The sequence below is a fragment of the Rutidosis leptorrhynchoides genome, chromosome 10 (genome assembly GCF_046630445.1).
Source record: "Rutidosis leptorrhynchoides isolate AG116_Rl617_1_P2 chromosome 10, CSIRO_AGI_Rlap_v1, whole genome shotgun sequence".
Classification (NCBI taxonomy): Eukaryota; Viridiplantae; Streptophyta; class Magnoliopsida; order Asterales; family Asteraceae; genus Rutidosis; species Rutidosis leptorrhynchoides.
In genome coordinates, this window is record NC_092342.1 from 249,496,569 (window position 1) to 249,514,738 (window position 18,170).

Consider the following 18,170-nt stretch of genomic DNA (forward strand, 5'->3'; position numbering starts at 1 on the left):
ATGATATTCCCACAATGGAAGGAGTCAAAACATGGCTAAGAAGCTGCTTCTCCATTAAGGACCTTGGAGAAGCACAACACATATTGGGGATTGGGATCTATAGGGATAGATCCAAGAAATTGATAGGTTTAAGTCAAAGTACATACATTGACAAAGTCTTGAAAAGGTTCAAGATGGAGGACTCTAAGAGAGGTTTGGTACCTATTCAAAGAGGAACCATTCTCAGTACATCTCAGTGTCCCACCACGGAAGATGAACAAGAGAGAATGAAGAAAGTCCCATACGCGTCTGCTATTGGGTCAATCATGTATGCAATGATATGTACTAGACCGGATGTGTCATGCGCTCTAAGCTTGACAAGTAGATACCAGAATAACCCAGGGAACAGTCATTGGATTACGATTAAAAGTATATTGAAATACCTTAGGAGGACTAAGGATTTGTTTCTTATATACGGGTCTGGTGAGGAGGAACTTGCTGTAAAAGGTTACGTGGATGCAAGTTTCCAAACTGATCAAGATGACTCTCGATCACAATCCGGTTATGTTTTCATGTTAAATGGAGGTGCGGTCTCTTGGAAGAGTTCAAAACAGGAAGTTGTTGCGTTATCCACTATAGAGTCAGAATACATTGCCGCCTCCTTGGCAGCTCAGGAAGCAGCATGGATGAAGAAATTCATCGACGACTTAGGAGTGGTCCCTACCATTCAAGACCCTCTTGAGATCTTTTGTGACAACGAGGGAGCAATAGCTCAAATTAAAGAACCTCGTGATCACCAAAAGACCCGTCACATTAAACGGAAATTCAACTACATAAGGGATGAAGTTGAAAACGGAATGATATGTATTCGCAAAGTTCACACAGATCTAAATATAGCGGATCCACTCACGAAGCTCTTACATGGCCCAAAACATCATGGACATGTTTGTGCGTTAGGGCTTCGATATTCTAGTGATTGGTTATGATCTGTTTTAAGTATTGTAACGGAATGAATTGGTTCAAACTCATTAATATAATTATTGGTTAATTTATTTTGAGTTAAGTTCCTATTTTGCATATTTTATCCATGAATAAGACATTGTTCTAAATTCCGTAGTCGATCACATTTGTGGGAGCAAGTGTGAGGTTTAGACTATTATGAACTTGGATTGGTATACATTCACAGACTAATGTGGGGCAAGGTTGCTACCAAGGTTCATAGATATTTGTGGGATACAAATATTGGTTATCCATGAATAAGCTATTATTCTAAATTCCGTAGTCGATCACATTTATGGGAATGAGTGTGAGGTTTAGACTATTATGAACTTGGATTGGTATACATTCATGGAATGAATGTGGGGCAGGGTTGCTACCAAGGTTCATAGATATTTGTGGGATACAAATATTGGAAGACCCGCTCTCAAGACTTACTGTATGGAGCCTTCGTGGTTGATCACATGTAATCTTGAGTAAAGGCGAATATCATCGTATCCTCTGACCTGAGATACATATTGGGTCCTAATATTCACCGAGTATTATACCTTGATTCTTTCTTAGCTATTCTGAAATATGGTAGTTCCCTAGAAAGAGCTCAGGTATAATACAAAAGTGTATATCTAGGAAGTATGTAGTCAAGATGGAATTTGTCCCTCTTATTCGTTGAGAGTCAGATGTCTAAGGCCTGATAAAGTTGAATCTATAAGAGAGTGGTCACTCTGTATCTCTTGGATTTGACATGACGTCTAGGATAAAAGGATATAATGAAAAGATTCACCTATATATATCAATTCGAGTTGGGTACTCGAAAGGGATGATGTTATTGAATGGCGCAAAGTCATAACATATTAGGGGTGATGGACGGTGTGTTAGGCTGTATCCATCACTTGCATTAATTTCTTATGTTTCTCGTGCAAGTGGGAGATTGAAGGTATTTCATATGCCCGAGAGACATATTAAATTAATGTGGCTAACATGTTATGATCCAAGTCGGGTCATACCCAATAACAAGCTTACCGACACCTTATAAGTATTTAATCATAACGAATGGATCGTTAAGTAAATACGCGACACTTGAATTTCAGAAAATCGGGTTTCTGAAATAATTTAACTTGAGATAAATTATTTGGATAATTTATATATTGAGGGTTTAATTATTTAATTGGTTTAAATAATTACTTGTGTTAATATTTATAAAAGGGTTCATAAATATATTTGTGCAAGTAACAAAATGCATAAGTTTTATAACAAATAAATGTTGTAGCTTATGATGAACATTTTTTCTTTATAAAATTATGTATGGGGCAGCTCATGGGAGTTCTAAATGGATTCCCATGCTAGCTTTATTGTTACTTACAATTCCTAAACACAAGGTAAGCATGCAAGTCCATAAAACCAAGTAATTTGACTCATACAAGGGTGTGACTTGTGGTTTAACTCTCTCATTCCTTTCTCTTATGTTTCTGGCCGAAATTCACAGCCTTGTTTCAGCTATAGGCTGATCGAATTATACAAGAGTGAAAGGAGCAAGTATCTTGCTTGGTAATTAGCTTATAAGTGTCTAAAATCCTAACCATATCAAAGGGGTGTTGGTGCAATCAAAGCTTGGGGTATTACTAGCTTGAGGCCTTAAGTTAAAGGCTCATAATCATTCAATATTCATCCTTATAAGCTGCTGTTCCTGGTCGAAATATTCAGCTAATATCAAGGGGTTTGAAGCTGAATTTACAAGGGTGTTAAGGTGTGAAGGTTTAACCAACTCAAGGGTGTGTTGGTGCATTTGGTTCTTCATCATCTTCATCATCTTACTTGCTTCAAAAGAGCCCTCAAACATAGTTTGAGGAGGTATAATTTCTAATCTTTTCTTGTTAATTAAAAGCATATACATTCAAGACTTGATCACTATATGGAATTCAAACAAAATGGTTGCATGTTGTAAACTTGTTTTCTTAACCACTTAGCTTCCGCTTGCCATTCATTTAACTAATGTTTAGTAATTAAATTAACACTAAGAACTTGTTTATACATCTTGAATTCCATCAAATATATGTTCATTTGGAGCACTATCATATAGATAAACAGTCATCGAGTAAGGTTCGTGATTTCAAATTGAATGTCGAGGGGTATGAAGACTTCCCTCATGCTCCCTGGAATCAGGGATCGTCAAAAGCTTCAAGATGGGAAGGCAAAAGCTTCGCGAAATTGATTAAACATAACCCAAAAGTATCTCAGATTCCTTTCTCAAATCACATCGAGGTAAAAGTCGGGGGTAAATGGATAGTATTCGATCTTCCTGATTCGGTGAACAACCACAATCTCGTTTTTAGTTTCAACAAGAATCAATTATTTTGGTCTCTGGTTGAAGTGAACAAGCTTAAGGTCGACGTTGCAGATGGAGGTTTTCAATCGGCCAAAGATAAATTAGAAGGTGATAATGAATTATCGGGTGAGAGTAATAAATCGGTTAATGAGAATAAGGAATCATCAAACATGGGTGAGATCAATCGTTCCTATGATGAAGAAAACAAAGGGAAACCTGTTGAAGAACATGGTAATTGTGTACCTGCAGAAGGAATCGACGAGGTAAAAGATGGTGAGTTTGTGTCGCCTGAAAACAAGAATTTTTGGGCTCCGTCCGATGATTCTTCGGCACCGGTATCCACACCGAAAATAATAGACACTCCGATGTCACATGCTGTTCAAAGGCCGAGGGATTTTTCATTTTCCAAGATGAACGACGCTGGTCTTGATGAAAATAATAGCATGCGTGATGCTGGTTCGTTGAAATCTCCAAGGAATTTTCAAAAACATGCTGGGTCGGATCAAACATTTGGGCCAGATTGTACTTCTGACTCTAATATGGACAGTTACTCTTCGAATGGGCCGAGCTTGGGCTCAGACGAAGAAACGTGGGTGATCCTAGTTCATACGAAAAAGAATGTGTTGTTATTTCTATCCCAGCTCATACCGCGGTTGCTCGTTTTCGTGTTAAAGGGAAAAAAGTTCCTCCTTTGATCAAAAGTCATTTTATTAATCATGTATGGGGTAGGAATAATATGAAGCGTAACCAACGTCGAGATAATTTTTGATGGCACGAAAGATATTTTATTGACAATGTGATGAATAAATCGGAGGAGGATATTGGTTGTTGCTCATGTTGCTCTTCTTGCGCGTCATCGGACTCGGATACATCATCGGACTCGGAAACTTAGTTTTCTCAGTTGTCGTGTCGTGTTATCTATAATGTCCTCGTGATTGTGTGTCCTATATAGTTTTCGAGTGTGTGTGTCCTAATTTTGTGGTCGCGTGTTGTTTCGTGTTTTGTCTAGCTCCTTGCTAGTTTTTATCTCTTGTATTTGGTTCTTTTTAATAATAAAAAATTTACTTGCCTTTCAAAAAAAAAAACAGTCGAGAATCAATACTATTCAGCGAGATTAAAAACTTAGGTTTCCATTCAACATAATCATCAAGAGATTCAAGCCTAGGTACTCTATAGGTACTCCCTATTTCATTCTCAGTTTGAAGCAATTTATGAAGACCCGACGAAGAGGCACAAACTAAAGCGGATTGTGTTTCGGAAGTATCAACTTGATCTGACATTGTAACCGTACGATTGCAATACACGGATGCAAAAAAAGAACACGGTTGCAGGTCTAACACGGATGTACTAACACGGTTGCAAGGTTACACGGATGCAGGTGTAACCGGGTAGGAGGTATACGGTTGCAGTATGTATCCGGACGGGTACAAGATGTATCCGTACGGTTGCAAAGTCACAAAATTGTAGGTTAAACGGGTGGGATTTACACGGATGCAAAGATGTATCCGTAGGGTTGCAGTGTGTAACCGTACGGTTGTGTTTTTGATGAATTCTGGGCAGAAAACTGCAACAAAATTAGGGTTTTGGGTTTGATGTGGTCTAGCACTCGATCTGGATCAAAAAGCTTGATTCTATTCGTCCAAAACAATTATTTTGACCAGATTAACACCTATTACTAACAAAAACACCGATTAACATGTAACAAATTAAGATTTGGTGATTTCTTTGAGAAACACCAAAACCCACACTTTCAAAAGCAATTTTGACACAAAATCCGATCGATTAATCACACCTACTGCTATGATATCACTTGTAGGATCGTGTAAACATGATTAAACGATCTTGACTTCAATATCGAGTGCAGAAGAACTCGATATTGGGTTATATATAAAAAACAACTAAGAAAACAATGATTTTGTGTTGTTAATCGACTTTAGGATGATTAAGATCAACCCACAGGAGTGCTAGACGACCAGGGATTCGGTTATGACACTTAGAGAGGTTTAGGATACGTAACACTAACAATGAACCTAAATTGGCCTCTATATACATTCAACAAGTGCAATCGTGCCGTTGCAGCTTGCAACCGTGCGGTTGCCCAATGGACCCGTACGGATGCATTCTGCATCCGTGCGGTTGCACTTCAAATGTGTAAACTAAACGTTAACGCATATTAACTCGTAGACTATTACACACCGTCTAATATAATGAACTCGGGGACTAACATTATGCACGAACAATTCTTAATTAAATTTCAAGTTCACAAAGCATAAGCAATATAAAAGTTCAAACAAAACATTAATATTTCATAATCCCCTAATATCTAAACTTTTACGCTTTGTTTCCGAGTTTTTTTTTACTAAAGAAGATAAATGAAGTGCAAAGAAATGAAATGATTGGAAGTGAGATCCTTTCAATTTGAAAGGAATTGTTTAAAAGAAAATTAGATACAATTTTACTTTCACTCCTCTCATTAAAAAGAGTATAAAGCTTGCCGTTCAAAAAAAATTAAAAAGAGTATGAACACAAAAAAAAAAATTATTTCTTTTTTTTCCTTAAACTAAAACTGTGGAACGGTGACTTAAGTTTTTAAAATGTTAAAATTTTCAAATTATCTTCAACTGAAATCGAAAAATAACTCATGATAACTTTTTTTAGTTTTTTATTTTCCTTCATCAAACTACAAGCTAAAGCTTGAATAAAACATACCCAATTAACATTTAATTTTGCCAAACATACTCAATGTTAAAAACTGTTTTAAATCATTGGTGAACTAAAAGGGTTTGACTGCAAAATGCTCTAATTAGCGGGACTTGACGTGGTAAAAATGGATAAGCCTGTGAAATAACATTTGGCGCCAAAACCCTAAATCACCGTCAATAAATTTGTTCACTGAACTAAAAATCCAATTCTACGAAATTCGAGCAGCTAGATCAAAGTGTTTACGATCTTTTTGTACAACAGATAATTTTGATAAAGATCGATTAATCAAATGGAATCGGGTAGTCCAGAGCAGGATACAGGAGGATCAAAAGGCGAGGGATTGTACTCCGACAACGAGACCTTGATTTCAACTCAATTACTGAAACGTTCATGGCGTAATGAGAAGGCTGCGCCTCAAATTCTTCAATTCCAGTCTTCTTTAGTTCAGACGTCCAGAGAACGGATTGAAGAGATGGTACATTTTGTCCTTTTTTATATTCAATTTTGCCCTAATTTTTATTATACCTTGAAAATAAGGATAAATGTGTGTGTGTGATGGTCAGGAACAAATTGTCGATGAATTGGTGGAGAAAGGTGAAGATCCAATATCAGTTTCTCTTCATCAGATGGATATGGACCGGACTTCGTTTCTTTTGAGATCCTATCTTAGGACTCGTCTTCACAAGGTATAAAAAATCCCTTTTTTTTTTTTTTTTTTTTTTTCAAAGATAGGGATATTTAATAATAATGAAAAATAGTTAATGTGCTATAATGAAAAATAGTATATGGTTATGACAGCTAGTTAATCAGGTCTATTGCAGCTGGCATGAAATTGATTAATCTGAAGCCGAGTCTGTTTATCGAACATTGAAACTTGATTATTGTAATAATATTAGGGTTAACTTACAAATAGGCTATATACTTTCTCAAATGTCATAATTTAGGCTAGATACCCATTTTTGTCTCACTGTCAGCTATATACTTTCAAAAAGTGTATTAATATAAACGATTATACTTTTTTAACCTTCAACAAAAAAAAGTTGATGACGTGCCATCATATTTATAATTTACATTTGAACAAAAAAAGAAACTATATAGTCTACATTGGAACATAAGAGAAACTATATTTAGTCCACGTCACCTTGAAAAAATTACACGTAATTATTTTGACCGGTTGTAACGGTAATTGGTAACCAATTATTGACATGAGAACACTTTTTAAAAGTATATAGCCGACAGTGAGACGAAAATGGGTATATAGCCACATCGGGACATTTGAGAAAGTACATAGTCTATTTGTAGCGCTTTAACCCATAATATTAGTTCCACAATGGATATCTTTAATTTCTGTAGTTTATCGAACACTCTTTGATTATACAAGAATGTATTCTGTAGTAAGGTTGTATGGAACTCATGTCTTTTATTTCTGTAGTTTGTAAGATGCGTTTTTATTCGGAGATATATTAAGAATAAAGCATTATTGCCGTCACCAACTGATTGAGGTTTTCTACTGTATGGGGCTGTATCTTTAACCTGTTAGATTTTTATTTGGTTCAGTCTCTAATTAGCCTGCATGTTGATTCACTTTGTATTACAGATTCAGAAGTTCATGTTTCACATCAAAGATACTCCTGATCTATGGGATAGACTGTCTAAAGAAGAACAGGCTTTTGCTCTAGGGTAAGAAGGCGTTTCTTTATCCGACTTTAATCTGCAACTACCTCAATGAGCATTTCTATGAATTTATGGTGAAATCTTTTGTTTCAGATCCATTGAAGCTATGAAAAAACATTTGGAGCAATCTGTTTTGTCTAAACTTCCTGAACGTTACGGGTCCCATTTGCAGCAATCCTCTATAAGCGAAGGGAATGACATGGGTAATTTTGTTTTTTCATCTGAACTGTATATATGTAAGTTTGTGTGTGCCGGAGCACATACAGTAATTATATGTAGGTGTGTCTATGTATGCGTTTCTGCAAGCTCAATAGATTTGACAAATCTAAACAACTTGTGAATAGATTGATTTGGTTATCTTTTATGTCTAATTGGTCTAAGTGGTAAAAGGTATGAAAAGGTAGTGTATGAGGAGAATAGTTAAATGGGTTAATAAGCGGGGTCAAAAGCGTATTTGACTCATTTTACTTTTTTTGCACATTTGCTTTACCAAAATATGTACTTTTATAATTTCAAGATTATTATTTGCGTATTATAGTTTATTTAATATTTTCTGAAACATGTTTCTATACAAAACAGAAGTGTTGGACAAATAGTGTTGCGTGTTAATTCGACCTGTTTTAACCCATATAATGAGTAATGAAAACTTCAAAAGTGCATAGCTGTCTAAGATTAAGAATTTTTCAAGATTCTCTTTATTGATAATTAGATATGAATTTTTCTCAATCTATGGACTTCTTAATCTCAACCTGTACCTACTTTGTCTTTGACCTACCATGTGTTGCATAGAGTCTAATACTTCTTTATGTGGCTAATAAGTTCCTGTTAACATATTACAGTCCCAGAGCCAAATTTGGATGCATTCGTCATTTGCAGAACAAGGAAATTTATAGGACCTCTCCCAGTCGATGACAGGCAACTAATCTTCTTCTTCCTTTCTTATTTCTGTTTAGAACGATGTTTTTAACTTGTAAAGAAGACTGTTCAAACTTTGTTTTCTGACATGAACTTTTCTAATGTCAGTGGAGAAGAAAATCCGCTGGATATGTATGCAGGGGATATATATGCACTGCGTTACAAGACAATTAAACCACTAATTGAAAGCGGCGAACTTGATCTGGTTTGAGTTATTATGTAGTTTATATCTGCTTAGTGTTATTAGACTTTATATTTCTCAATTCATTCCAGCAACTCTTTTCTGTCATTAACCTCAAGCGGTGTTTCGGATTGTGTAATATCTAATGAAACATCTCATAGCGTTTTCTAGTAGGTGATGTCATTAACCACGTCTCTCTGGTTTTAAAGGTCTGTAAGTGTGCTTGTAGTTCTTGCCTGTTACCCAATCTGATAAAAGATATCAGCTCAAAAGGAATACTAATTTGAATGGACAAGCTTCTCGAAAGCTTATGCATTCCCAGGTGAATTCGAGACTGATAGACATAATCTCATTGTATGAGTTGACCATGTCGGAAACTCGGACCCGAAAGGGAACGCAAAAAACATAGCCAAAACTTTTTTAGCATATTAAGACCCTTCCGTATGCTGCAAATTGCATTGACAGTAATGAAAAGCATTATGTTCAAGGACCCTGTTTAGTTGTATCAGCATTTTCCAATTGCAAATGTTTTTACCCATATATCAACACAGAAGTTTATTTCATTTTTAGACAACCACGTTTCGATTGATTTGCAAATCATATCTTAAGGTGACACGATAATCCGGTTAGACCGCGTATAACTGATTTAAACAATAGGTTTGGCACTCTAGCTTTGAAGCAAGGTTTGGGAGAAAAAATAAGCGTCAACCGTTCAAAACGTCAACCGTTCGTTTCACTGTTACTCGTAGTATATAAGGAAACATTGGTAAAAAACTACAATATTTTAAAAAGTACATCTTTGGCGCCCAATCTGATTGTATTTTTCTAGAAATTTTGTGTTTCCCTCCAATCTTAAAAACACATTTCAATAACAAAATCACTCCAATCAATAACCTTTATTAACATATAATTATCTATATATGTGCATCCCACCCTACAATTCTAGATATCAAAAATAAAATACGGGAATAAATGTTAAAACAACAATAATTTTATGGACCAAAAATGTAAATAATAACTTGTAATCTAACAAAAATATTACGGACAAAAAATGTAGATAAGAGCTTTGTGATTAGGGAAAAGTTAACTTTGCCTTAAGGCGTATGTTAAGAATCATTAATGATGCTAAAGTTTTCATTAATATTATAAAATGTAGTTAATACAAATGTAACTTTAGAAATTTATAAGTTTAATAAATAACTTTTGTAATACATTTGAAAAGTTTAAGTGTAATAAATGAGGCTTAACTTGTGCCTTAGGGCATACGTTAGCCAATCCCTTGTGATTATTATAATTATTAATAATTAATCATTAATAATAATAATATTATTATTATTTTAAATAATGATTATACAATTTTGAATAATTATTTTGTAATTTCATACAAAGACTATCTAACTTCGAATAAAAGGAAATATGGCGTAGGGTTAATGTATGGACTGCAGGGAATTTTCCATCGTTTGATACATGGGCTGATTGTTTGAATTGGTCTAATCAAAGGCTTGTTTCGGCCCATTTAAAGAATCGTTTGCAAGTTATAATGGCTGCAGTAGTTTGGGTGATATGGAAGTTTCGGAACAAATTTATTTTTTCGGTTAATCGGGTGAAAAAGGAGGAAATCTTTGATTCTCTTCTTGGTTATCTAGTAGATGTAAAGATAGTATCTCGTGGAACAATTGGCTTATTAAGCCTATGTAATTATTGTATGTTTTTCTTTTGTTGCTTCTAGTTTCTTGATAGAAGCCTAATAAAAATTTGCCGTTATAAATAAAATAAAAATAATAATAAATAAAATAGATATGCAATTTCAAACAATGGTTATGCAATTTCTAGTCTACCCTTAATTTAGTTTTTTACAACTTTTTTTGAAATGTCGGTAACGTACATGAATAAATAGTACATAAGAGTATGTCTTACTTTTGGTTGACGCTTATTATTAATTACAAACATTTTAAGTACATTACCCAAACATTAGGGGTTGTCGGAAAAAAATTTATAACATTTTTATATTTCATTTGTTTAGTATTGATTAAGAAAAATATTCAAATTATGTTTGTTTGATTGGTTTTGAAAATTAAATCATATGAATTTGGTCTCTTCAGCGAAACGTCAACCTAACACAACCTATTGTTTCCATATATCAAATTCTTAACCTAATATCTCTCATTAGGGTTCGTATAGGATCACATTAATAAAATAACTAAAACTATCTAAAAGTTAGTGTAATTTCATAATCTATAATTAAAATGATAAACGTTTAATAAATGATTTTAATATCAAGAAGAAAAAAAAGTTGGGCTAAATTATAAATTTGGAAATAAAAACTGATCTAACGGAACAGAGAATCTAGTAATATCCAAATAATCTTCAAGATATATATGAGTAAAAAAAATTAGTCCCGTGTTTAATTACAACGAATTACTCCGCATTTCCTTTTTCCATGTTACTTTCTCTCTTTTTTTTCATTCCGGTAAAATATTTATTTACTACTAATTGTTTCCATATATCAAATTCTTAACCCTAATTTTTCATTCGTGTCCGTTTAATTATCGTGATTCTAACACAAATACAACCCCACTTCCTTTATCAACAAGTAAATTTATTTCATTCACCTATATATACTAACCCATAGTTACCTTAATTATTCATTCGTACAAATTAATTTCAAGTCTCTGCAATTAATTTCTCCATTCATTCATTCAATTCACAACCAAACATGAAGTCTCAATCTTCTAGCCCTACACGTCCTGTTAAAAAAATCTCTATAAACTTCACATGTCCAAAAAACGAAAATTCATGTGCACTTGATCAGATGGTGATTCATGATCATCACAATGTTGTCAAAACGACAAACCACAAACCCATAAACGCAAACAATTTCAAGAAACACAGAAAAGACATTGACTCATCACTACTTTTAAAATTGGTTGCTTTGGGGAAAAACTTCAAGAAACGGCCGCGATATACGAAGAAAGAACTAGTTAATCGACAAGTTATGAAAGATTTCGGTGCGGGTTTTATAAACGGTGAAGGCAAATATGTGTGTCGTATATGCAGAGGGACATTTGAATCAGTACAAGAGTTATATTTTCATCTGTTGACTCATACGGCTGACAGATGGAAAGCATTTGTTGCAGGGCGAGAGTTATATTTTCATCAGTACAAGAGTTATATATACACCGAGGGTTATATTTAGAAAACTCCATGTTTAAAAAGTAAATTAAGAAGAAAAAAAATGGTGAAAATTATATATTTCTACTTTAAAACTGATGCAACGGAACATAATCTAGGTGGTATCCAAAATATTTTCACGATATCTAAAAAGTAGTCTTGTATTCAGTTACTACTATTTGTTTCCTTTTTTCATTATCGTTAGATAATTACCATTCTTAATTTTTAATGTAATATTTCACCGGTTCAGAATTACAATACTAATTATAATTATCTTTAAATTATATTAATTTCTAATTTCTAAAACTGCTTAACAATATGACCTTAAATTATGATAATTGCAATGCCCTCTGACCATGTATTACGCACCACACATGATGAGTGTAACTTGGTGTGTGATGCGTGGTCACCGAGCATCGTTGGTTATACTAGTATACCACACAACATGCAACACGCACAATGCATGTTAATTCGTGCGTGGTGCGTGTGCACAAAATAAGACCCGATATTTAGGATAAGATTTTCTGAATTTTTTTCGATTATTAAGATCTTGAAAGGCAAAATTGGGGTCCCGAATGTCACCGTTTTCTGACTTTTTGTCGACTATTAACAGGTTAAAAGCCACACTTGACGTATTAAATATATCATCAATCTTACTTACTTATCTCACATGCCTGCATGAATACCACTATCACCACCACCACCATCTCCACCATCAACATCAGCACCACCAGACATTCTCATCACCACCATTAAAAATACAGACTTGTCTGTAACATCCCGCATTTTTCCGTTAATTTATTTTAACACCGTCTTTTTTTTAATAATATCTTTCGTCATCTATATTCGTACACTTCGTTAACTAATGTTCTTGATAATTCCGTTATTCGATTATAACATCTCCCGTTTTTGTCGCGTATTTAAAAATAATTCGTTTGGTTAATTTCCGCACCCGACTACAAACATGAGGGACTAATCTTGCCACTTGGGCAAATTTGGTTAACTAGTAACCCACCACCACCACTCATTTCATTCCATCATCTCCTCTCTTTTCTTACTTCCCTTTTTACTCTCAACTCACACAAACAAGAATTCATCATCCATTTCACATCTAGGGAGCTCACAACGAATCCGACAACATATTCGTGATCCTCTCTTCAACCTCTACATGTTGGTACCAATTTCATCCCGTTTGGGTAACATTTCTAAAACTCTAGATTTCTCAAATTCGTTTTATAGACTTGAAATGGTGTTAGTTAGTGTCTATGACTCAAGTCTAATATGAATATGTGTTTAGTTTGCTCGATTTGTTGTTTTGAGTAACTAGCATGAACACTTGAAATGGGTGTGCTTAATCTTGAGTTTTGGTTGATTAAATGTTGTTATTATGTTAAAGCTCATGTGTTAAAAGTGTTACTAGCATCATTAGCTTCGTTTTGTATGTTGGTTGACTTAGAAAAATTTCATAAACAAAATTGATGAATTCATGATTCTTGGTTAGGGTTTGATGAACTTTAAAATGGATTTTTGATGCATTGAATGCTATGTAATGTTGTTAGTAAGTATTTAGTTGCAATGTATGTTTAATTACCTTCGAAACGGTGTATCGTATGTGTAAATTGGATTCCCGAATCACCATTTTGCATTTTTGAGCTTGAAACGTTAAATAATGACCTTTCGGCGAGATTTTGGTTATTATAAATGATGTTTTTGTTTAATGAAATGTGTTTAGTTGTATTCCTTGTTGAATTACCTTTCCAACGATATAAGATACGTGTTTTGAATGTTTACGATTCATAAGTTATGTTTATTTGAAGTTTGGTTCGAGCATATACATGAAACAGCCCAGCATTTTTTTCTAGTGTTAAGCCGCGATGCGGCTCCTCTAGCCACGGCGCGGCTTAAAGCATGAAAATGGGGCTGTCCAAAATTATCAATTTTCGTAAAATTCTAACTATGCTACTGATGTGGTAGCGTGGGGGTACGTGATAGTACTATATTTTACTACGAAATACGTTACAAATTATTACACAAGTTTTAATTATTTATTTACAAAATGGATATACCTAAACCTTGCTACAACACTATAGGCAGTGTACCTAATCGTAGAGTAGTATAGTTTTTAGTAAGTCCGGTTCGTTCCACAGGGAGCGGGCTTATTGCACACTATATTTTTAAACAACTATATTTGTACAATATATATATATATATATATATATATATATATATATATATATATATATATATATATATATATATATATATATATATATATATATATATATATATATATATATATATATAAAGGGGGTTTATCGCTTAATGACCGGTTTGTCGATTTATATTTTAAGTTACAATTAAAACCTAATGCAAAATATAAATGACGATAATTAAAGTAGCGAAAAATAAATGAAAATAAATAAATGACGTTAAATAAAATAGCGAGTAAATAAAAGTACGATGAAAAATACAATAAAACAATTATGCTTATTTAAACTTCCGTAATCATGATGTTTGACGTGTTGATTTTGGTTTTATGCCCATGGGTTAATTGTCCTTTGTCCTGGATTATTTAATATGCCCGTCTGGTTTTTGTCCATAACAGTCCATCAGTCATAAATATAAAATGCGAGTGTCCTCGTCAAATTATCCTTATACCCGAAGTCAAATATTCCAACTAATTGGGGACTTAAACTGTAACAAGGTTTTAATACTTTGTTTAATAATTACACCAGGATGTCGACTGCGTGTAACCCAAGGTTTTAATACTTTGTTATCAATTATGCCAAGTGTCCTTGTACATAATTTCACCCATGTTTTAATAATTCTAGTGACTATTAATCCATTTCCGTGTCCGGTTAAATGAACTATTATTCGTACATATAAATACCCCGCCCATCGTGTCCGATCGAGTGTATATGGTTATTTATAGGGACGTCCAATTGTAAATCTTTATATTAAAATTAACAAACTATCATTTAGTTAAACAAATATAAAGACCATTAATAGCCCATAGTCTAATTTCCACAAGTGTCGTTCTTTTGTCCAAACCCCAATTATGGTACAAAGCCCAATTACCCCGTCTTTAATATTTAGTCCAACATCATGATTACTTTGGCTCAAATAGGCATAATAATAATTTAGCTACGAGACATTAATTTAAAAAGGAGAACATAACTTTCATTGAGTATTTATCGCGTAGTGTTACACGGACAGAATTTCGACTTCAAAACCCGTAAAAATAACCTTTACATAACCCGAACTAATATAATATAAAACTACCCTATACTATATATATATATATATATATATATATATATATATATATATATATATATATATATATATATATATATATATATATATATATATATATATATTTATTATAGAGTATTATTATTATTATTTATTTATATATTTTTTTATATTAAAATCGAACGAATGCATGGCCTTTTATAGGCATTTTGATTTCTGACAGCTCCGCGAGTCGTGGAGTTTTATGCCTGCAAACTCCGCGAGTCGTGGAGTTTGAAAATCCAGCTCACAAACTTTTGGCTCCTAGCTTGTCGACATAATAAATATATAAATATAAAATATAAATAATTAATATAATTATTTATATATTATATTATATTCTTGTGCATAGTTGACTTGTAATTTTTGGTCCGTTGCGTCGAGCGTTGAGAGTTGACTCATGTCCCGGTTCCGGATTTTCGAACGTCCTTGCGTACAATTTTATATCTTGTAATTTGCGTTTTGTAACTTGTACTCTTGTCATTTTTAGACGTTTTTCATCAATAAATTGAACCTTTTGAATTGTATCTTGTACATTTGAGCTTTTTGGACGTTTGTGTCTTCAAATCTTCGTTCTCGCCTTTTGTCTTCGCACTTATTTATTTAAACAATTACAATGAAAATATAATACAATTACATATGAAAACCTATTATTTAGGAGGGATATTGCTATGAAATATATGTTACTTTTTAGCCTTATCAAATATCCCCACACTTGAGCGTTGCTTGTCCTCAAGCAATACATAACTTGAAATAATATAATACATCACACGAATCACTTCTTTATTCTTCACACTTTGTACATCAGTGATTTTGAGATGGCGGTATAAACAATGATAGTAACAATGTGGTTTACAGTCCCACATGACTATAAAAATTTAGATCCTTTAAGGAAATTGAATCTTTATGAAAACATTTGATCTTTTGAAAATTCATTCTAGCTTTTACCCTAGACAAGTTTTCCGGAATAACCCTTCACCGGTGTTTGCAAAATATTTTTGTGGGTTGTGTGGGTTTCAGATTTGAAAATTTTAGCTCAACACTTGTGGTTTTGTGTTACCCACTTGCTAACCTTGTATTAGGAAAGCAACACGTCCAGTTCACTTGTTCCGTATATTACCTTTCGATAAACTACCGTCCGGTTGTAAAGGAAAGCGATGAACAAGCAACTGTTAAGGCAATGTCCCGTGACTTGCTTTTGATTATGGTCTATAAACGTGTCGGATGCTAGTACTATCCTTTGTAAGAGCAATAGTAAAGATCATCCTATGATTTTTCGGTCTGGCACAAGGTCCTGTCTTCGACCATGCTATGCAACCACCGTTCTTACGGTTGACACCCGATTTGGTTCAGGTGACCTAATGAATTCCAGGTGAATTCCTAGGATTTTACGTTCAATGGTAATGAACGCATTGAAAATGGGTTTTCAGAAAACAAATCGGTTTATAATTTTGATCAAAATATTTTCTCGTTCAAGCTCGAGTTTAGATATCATTGAATTCCATGAGTTTGAATTCTCAATCTTTAAGGTCAATCTCAAGGATTGAGTAATATCAGTCTTAAAAGCTGATTTTTAATCTTTAAAAGGAGATTATCTTTTCTGGGGGTCTGATTCATTAGTCTTATCAAGCTAATTTGCACGGCGTCCTCCCCATTTTACGAGATAGATCCTCTCATAGTTAGGATAAGTCTGACCACTTGGCGACCCTGTTTGATGCTGAGGTTCGTGGATTTCCTGCTGATTTTAGAGATGACTTTTCTAGATTTTTCGTTAACCTACAGCTGGTCTGGACGACAACTTCTTGACCTAAATCAAGAAGCGCGTGTCTTTTTTGGAAGACTTTACTTCCTTTTAATGATGGAATTGATTCATCGTGTAGATCCATTTTTTCTTTTCTTTCATCGGGTAAAACAGTTAATTTAGTCCAAAACAAAAGCACCTGCAATAACTTTACGGAAACATGTGATAGATAATTTTTTATTGAATAACTTGGTATAAATATCCCCACACTTGGCTTTTATTTATTATGTTCTTTGCCTTTTTATTCTCTTATATTCCATTTTAAATGAATTCAAGCGTTTTGGGTTGTTTCTCAATTTATGTCCTTTCCGAGGTAACGATAATTTCGGTATTAACACCTAATTTTCATCGTTCATAAATATGTATAAACATGATTTTGAATTCATTTATTTGAAAATTTTTAAAATTTTCACAAAATTTGGCAAATAAACTAAGTGCAAACCCGAGAGAATTTATAACCCTTTTCCCACACTTGAGATCATGCAATGCCCTCATTTGCATGAAATCAGACTATAATTATAAATTCATGAGGGTGATTAGTGTAGAAAGTAGTTAAAGATACCATAAAATTGCAGGATGATAGATGGTGCACCTCATCGTTCATTCCTTCTTGTTTTATCACACATGTTTTTCTTCAAAAATGGTTGCTTTTCTGAACTGTTTGCTAATCTTCGAATATACGTATTTTACCCTAAATTATCATGCAATTTTATTAACGAGTTATGCACTAACCCGAACCCCTGATTTAACGTTAAGTGGGGTTAGACTTCCCCACACTTAGCTGACGACATGTGAATTCGGTAGAATAAGTTCCACGAATTAAAATAGTGAGCCAGTTATTTACATCTCGGGTGGTATAAAATATATCAATGGGTTTAAAGTTTAGACTCACCCGATCGTCACTACTTAATTCTTGTTTAAGTGTAGCTTTTAGTAAATGGATGTGTCTCTTTTCTGGTTCTTGGTCAAAGGGATCGATATACATCGACATACATATTATAGGGCGGACAATTCCTAACATTTCCTTCCGTTCATTCTCGGGATCAAAGGTTTCACCTCTATTACCCAATTGGGTGAAATTCGAGGTGTCATTATCTATTACAGCTCGTAGTTCATTTTCGGTGGATGACTCG

General features: G+C 33.8%; 1 protein-coding gene across 1 annotated transcript; it reads left to right on the plus strand.

Annotated features, from left to right (window-relative positions):
* The first annotated feature begins 6,290 nt into the window (after window positions 1-6,290).
* On the plus strand, window positions 6,291-8,884 carry LOC139869982 (DNA replication complex GINS protein SLD5). Its single transcript, XM_071857833.1, has 6 exons — window positions 6,291-6,476; window positions 6,565-6,687; window positions 7,599-7,681; window positions 7,769-7,878; window positions 8,515-8,590; window positions 8,699-8,884. Exons 1-6 carry the CDS (start codon window positions 6,291-6,293, stop codon window positions 8,799-8,801), a joined length of 681 nt encoding a protein of 226 aa, XP_071713934.1. The 3' UTR covers window positions 8,802-8,884.
* Window positions 8,885-18,170: the final 9,286 nt, after the last annotated feature.

Bases quoted from the DNA above. Each gene is read 5' to 3' on its own strand.
- LOC139869982 (XM_071857833.1), top strand. From the start codon at position 6,291: ATGGAATCGGGTAGTCCAGAGCAGGATACAGGAGGATCAAAAGGCGAG. The intron at 6,477-6,564 runs GTACATTTTGTC...TGTGATGGTCAG, and splicing joins GAGAACGGATTGAAGAGATG to GAACAAATTGTCGATGAATT. The intron at 6,688-7,598 runs GTATAAAAAATC...TTTGTATTACAG, and splicing joins TTAGGACTCGTCTTCACAAG to ATTCAGAAGTTCATGTTTCA.